We start from the raw sequence: 5,691 nt of genomic DNA, 5'->3' as shown, positions 1-5,691 counted from the left end.
CAGCATCGCAGGACATCGCACCCAGAACGGGTGCAGCCATGCTGTTGGTCTGTAATTCCACTCAGGTCTTCACGTAACGACCTCATTCCGCTCTGCGACACGGCACTCTCCGTCTCCACAGGCCATGCGGCTTTGTTTTCCTCAACGCGACTTGGAGTATAAAGCCACGTGATTGGCCTCAGCATTGTCTATCTTCGATGAGTATAGCAGCTCTGACCGCCCAGAGTGCGTGGCCCAGGTTCCTTCAACGGTATGAACCATGGCTGTCTCGTCATATCGTCTATTTTGCAATTTAACATGTCCGCTCGTGCGCTTTCTGATCATGATCACAGACGCCTTAGACTGCTCTTCCTACGCCTGCGCCTTTGGGTAACAGACCTCAGGGCGCCCACCCAAGCAGCCTCCTTCGCCGCCAGCCCTTGACTGGGAGGCGGCCTGCCACCGCTGACTACTGGCGGCAGACATTGTAGTCTCCGCGATGGAGACGAGGCGCCATGCTTGCACTGCCAAGCAGTGAAGCATACGTGCCTCCCCGGCTTCCGAACATTCCGGCAGTTTCTTGTCTTGTGGTGATCCCATCTAGCTGTGGTTGCAGACCAACCCCAATGCCCGCACGGACGCCGCCGTGCTCGCCATGGGCATTTATCAAGGCCTCCCCGTGGCGACAAACGGCAGCCTTTGTCGTTTAGACTAGGGTTCGGGTTAGGCTAGGCTTAGGGGGGTATCTACTGTCCTATGTTCCTCTAATGCTCTGCGGGACTGTTCCAGCCATGAACGAGAAATTCGAAGATGCCCTTGCAACGGGAGCACAGATATGATCAATGGCGCGCTGGACCGGCAAATGCGTATGCCATTCCCACTCGACGCAATTAACGATCCAGGCTGGAGCCCTCGCGCTAGGTCAAGCTTCCCTCCACTGGAACAATGCCTCCGCGGACTCAATCAGCCAACAATATGACATTGGGACTCTGGGCCTTTTCGTGCTTGCACCCTCGGGGGCCAGAGCCACATGTAACCGACAGTTCTGGGCGTGAGGCGATTGATGATAGTGGCCCAAGGATCACAGTCGAAAAGTGGAAGAACATTCCCATCCTAACCGCGATGCCCCGCGGCAGCAGAGTATCGTAATTTCAAAGAACCAAAGGGCTGACAGAGTTACTCTAGCATCACTGAGTCCCCGCTTGTGTTTGGGTTTGAGAACCTGTTTGAAAGACCGCCGACACGGCCGATGGAGCGCAACGGTGAGGCCGATAATGAGAAGCTGGAGTGTTGGGCGAGGGTGTATAGGCTGAAGAATATGCTTGCAAAGGCTGCCCCAGGCCTGTCCCACACACTTCTACCGTAAGTGTTTGCTGCTCATGCGCGGTGATCGTCCTTGTCATCCTTAAATCTCGTCTCAGACGGAGAACCTTCCAGAAGCTGCGTTTCGACACCTCATTCGCGGCCGATGCCATTGAGATCACGACAGCGAGTTCCGATGCTGAGCAAGATGTCCCGCCTGCGCCACCTTTGGTATTCTCTGTGCGTGACAAGGCCATGGTAGTCATACAGTGTCTATTCTCAATGGCTGGGCAATAACAGGAGCAACTGAAGTTTCATGGTGTGACTTTTTAATATTATGCAGCAGACTGGGATGTCAGGAATGCGCACAAAAGGACCAGTTTGGGTATTCAAACCTAACCTACTATAGTAGGTATAGATCGGCCAATATCTTTCCACCAACCGCAACCCATACACTCGCGGTTTTATCGCATTGGGAGGACTATCTGCAATGGGACAGTCCCACAGTGTTTAAATGTCGAAAATTACCTACGTAAAAAACATTTCCATCATTAGAGAATAGGATGCTTAGCCGCTGCTGTCTCCTAGATACTATTAAGAATAACGCCCTGGTATATCTTAATATTACTAATTTTCCTTACCCTACGTAGCCCCCCAGTGGTCCTCTAAAGGTGGAAATAAAAAAGACCCATAATCTACTATTTCATAATCTTGCATGAGTACCTCTGGTCTACAGTTTCAGGAAGAGCTCTCTCCAGCCTAAAATCCCGAGCAATGAGCATTTTGCGCGAATGCCACCGAATATTATCCGGATAATCAGACGCATCCACCAATACAATGAAAATGCTCGCCTGATATCTCGCTGCTAGCATCGACGCACCACAAACGTTATTTTTGCCGGCCAGCGAAACTCCATCCAACGCTCCATCCTCTCCCTCCAGTGGTTCGACGAGGTCAAAGCTAAAGCGGGCTATACCTACTCACAATTTGAGCACGAGGCCGTGCGTGTCAGCCTACTTTTGTCTAACTTTCTCGTGGTATTCGCTGTCCGCTTCGCCCACGGGCTCTATCCAGAATCGAAAGAACAGCTCCAGAGCATCATTACCGATAAAGCGGCCTCCAGTCTTCCAAAAGATACTGTGCTCTGGGCTGTCAGTCTCGGAGCAATTTCAGAGTCCGCGGATGAAGAAAGTAGGCAGTGGCCTGCGAGAAAGTTACGGGAGCTTATATCACAGACGGTGATATCGAGCTGGAATGCGGACAAGGCTGCTGTTCGGTCTGTCATCTGGCAGGATAGTGTACTAGATCCGTTCATGCAGTGGATATGGCTCTCTCATATTTTAGTAGTTAGTCTAGAAGGCCAAGAGTCGCTTTGTTGTCTCTGAAGGAATACCAGTAGCGGAAGAGCAATGATTACTTCGCTGCATTTAATGTGTTGGCCTAATTAGGCCGGTGCCCGGGCTCCGGCTTGCATCGTTCCATACACTGACTGTCTCGACCTGTTTGGTAACCTTCGGAACTCTACTTTGACACTCACCTAGAAGAATTCATTTCTGATAAAATCACCTATAAATCACGAGTGAAAGTCGCAATGTTGGAGTCACAAATATGTCAAGCTGTTTTTCAGCTTCTGGTCCAGGAGATATGTCGAAAGACCTATGCTGGGAATATCCACGAGCTTATTCTCGCTCTTTAGGGTCCTTGGATTAGATCGAGGAAAGCAAGGTGCTGCTTCCCAAATTTTTCCCTTTTTTTTCATATGTGCAAGCTCCTGGAGCTTTGTTAGTGTAGATGTTAGTGTTCATGGTACTGAGGATGCTGCACTGGTTGCTAAAACCGCGCCCAGCACCCCGCCCAGCGATAAACTAGAGGGTATCGCCATTGATTGACACTAGGATGTTTAAATCTAGGACTAGCCTTGATAATTCAGTCACTGTTTAGCTTCCTAGGGGGATGGAATCGGGCGACATAGATCATCAAATACCGCTCATGGCCAGAGAGCCGATTCGACGAGGGATACGGGCAACATCTTGGCGATCTGCTGTATTGGTGCCAACACGCAGCTAAGGAGCTGGGCATTCAGACCTGAGCCGCAAGCCCAATCAATGGCCCACGCGATAGACCCTGGTCGAAACCTCACCTATCACCGCGGGGACACCGGTTGGGAAATGTTGGGAAGGCGGTCGGCGGCTACAGTCACATGTGGCGAGGCTCTATCACTCGGTTGAGATGGGAGTGCGTGGTCAGAGACGGTTAGTCAGGACATGTATAGTCAATCAAGCTCCCCTACTCTTTCTAGATGTACTACAGTCGAGCTAACGCATAGTGAGTCTTGAATGTAACGGCAATTCGCATGCGGTCCCCTCCCATTCGAGACCTCGAGGGCATCAACTCCATCTCCACCCCAGCAAAGCTCCTCAGCCAAATTCTCCTCCATCAATCCACCTACCCCATCGCTTCCCTCTCCGACTTCCTCGTCCTCTCCTCCTCATGAGGATACCCCTTCACTTCAACCTTCATCCAAGGCCGCTCCGGCAAACCCGACACCAGCGTCGGCTGTTGATTAATCAAAGCCGCATCACGTTCGTGCTTAGCTCTCGCCTCGGCTAGGGCTGCCAGACGCTCGCGCTCGCGTTGCATCTCTTCGGCCCGCGCGTCAACAGGACGAGGACGGTGGCAAGGTCGGACAATCCACTGCCAGAGCAAGATCGGCGCCGAGGGAATAATGACGCAGGTCCAGCACGCGCACGCATCCTGGAAATCGTCGATGTTTTCAATGCGGCCCGGCCAGTTGCCGGTCTGCCGTGGGTCGGGGTTCCAGAATTTGCGGTGGCAGCATTTCATTGTGCGGTGAGATGGGTAATCTCTATCTGTCTGCGAGGAAGCCTTCTGCAGTGAGATACGGCTCGAACGGGTGGGGTTTATTACTCTCCGGCAGATTGCTGTTGTTGGGAAATGAATTCTGGATGAGATCTCTGAGTGGCGAGGCGAGATGCGGTCGGATTAGGCCACAGCGGCCAAGGAAGAGACGAGGTGGTGTATCACATGTTGTGGCGCTACGAGGCTTGGCCTGGCCTCCATATATCGTCACAACACGAGCGGCTTGAATTTGGTAGTTATGCTTGATGGCCTTGCAGAGCTATATATTTAATTCGATCCAGAAATATATATCTAGCTGGCGTAGTTGTACGCCCCCTTGGCAGCACCGTAATTTTGCTTACAGGCATATAGAATCGAAACAAGCCACCCTGAGAAGGTAAAAACTCTTAATTAGTACGTCTACTCGACAATTCGAACCGCAATAGAAATAACGAAGAACTCTCCAGAATATCGGAATAGCTCCAAGTAGGAGAAAGGAGGAGGATTATCAAAGAAACGGAACTGCAGTACGCACCTCAACCTCCCCCGTCACGCCAACGAGGACATTCCCTCAAAGACGCGAAATAGCCCTGATTCTACCTGACAGTTGGCTGGCTTCCCGCCGTAAAGCCCCCCGGGGTTGAAATAGATCTGTAGATATAGCAGGGTAAGTGCATAGATGAGAAAAAGTAGGTGAATTGAATTAGCAGGTGGTGGGTCTTGCAAGATTATATAACTTGCATCCAATAATGGAACGAATGATACCCTGGTCATTTACCACGTTATCGTTATCTAGTAACGACTTCGTCGTCGTGGTTGTCGTTGATTTGGTTGTAAACAGTTCGACCAGTAATCCATTGCCCGCGCTCGAGATAACATGTTTCAACTTCAAGAGTCCCCAGTGAGTTAGCTGTGGTTTTGTCTTGGGCGATTACAAGTAGGGTCTAGGATTTGCGTGCATTCATTATCTGCGACAAATATATAGAGCAACAGGTTTGGCGTCCATCTTTCATTACTGGACCACGAAATGTCTTGTCTCGGAGAGAAAGAGGGTTGGTTGTGACGCGTGGTCGGCAGCAGATAGCTAGTATTCCACGACCCAGAAATAGTCTTCAATATGTAAGGGCTTAGCGACTAGAAAAAACACCTACATAGAGGACAGCCTGCCAGTTTGTTCAGGAGCAAACTCTGGACAGACGACACTGGGCCCTTCACATCAATGTTTAATGGGGCTCCCCAGACAGATCATGATCAGTGTGTTGGTTGAAATACAAGGTCAGGTCAGTGAATGAAGGATTGGACCATGATAGGCAGGAACACTTCCCTCTTGCGTCTAAGCGCACTCCACGACAGTGAGACTTGACAGAGAGGCTCGCGGCGTGGCTTGGCAACTGGTGGATAATCGTCCAATCCGATCGAGCCCTAACTCAACGACCAACGACGGGGTTCATTTGAAATTGGTGATCAAGGGTTTGATTCCTCGGCTCCACTTCCCTCTCCTTGGCTGTCCAGCCCCTATCGAAGAGCGAGCTCCAAATATCACCTGAATAT

General features: G+C 50.9%; 2 protein-coding genes across 2 annotated transcripts; both read left to right on the top strand.

The window, feature by feature from the left end:
• The first annotated feature begins 718 nt into the window (after positions 1-718).
• Positions 719-1,125, top strand: BJX68DRAFT_231671 (uncharacterized protein). The gene has a single exon (XM_071039375.1). It carries the CDS (start codon positions 822-824, stop codon positions 1,032-1,034), a length of 213 nt encoding a protein of 70 aa, XP_070901819.1. The 5' UTR covers positions 719-821; the 3' UTR covers positions 1,035-1,125.
• A 1,793-nt stretch (positions 1,126-2,918) lies between these two features.
• BJX68DRAFT_231670 (uncharacterized protein) lies at positions 2,919-3,287 on the top strand (the record flags this gene model as incomplete). Its single annotated transcript, XM_071039374.1, has 1 exon — positions 2,919-3,287. A coding segment is annotated over exon 1 (227 nt), but the record flags the coding sequence as incomplete, so codon positions are not given.
• Positions 3,288-5,691: the final 2,404 nt, after the last annotated feature.

This window comes from Aspergillus pseudodeflectus, assembly GCF_044049435.1.
Source record: "Aspergillus pseudodeflectus strain CBS 756.74 chromosome Unknown BJX68scaffold_10, whole genome shotgun sequence".
Classification (NCBI taxonomy): domain Eukaryota; kingdom Fungi; phylum Ascomycota; class Eurotiomycetes; order Eurotiales; family Aspergillaceae; genus Aspergillus; species Aspergillus pseudodeflectus.
This window is presented reverse-complemented; position numbering and strand designations above follow the sequence as displayed.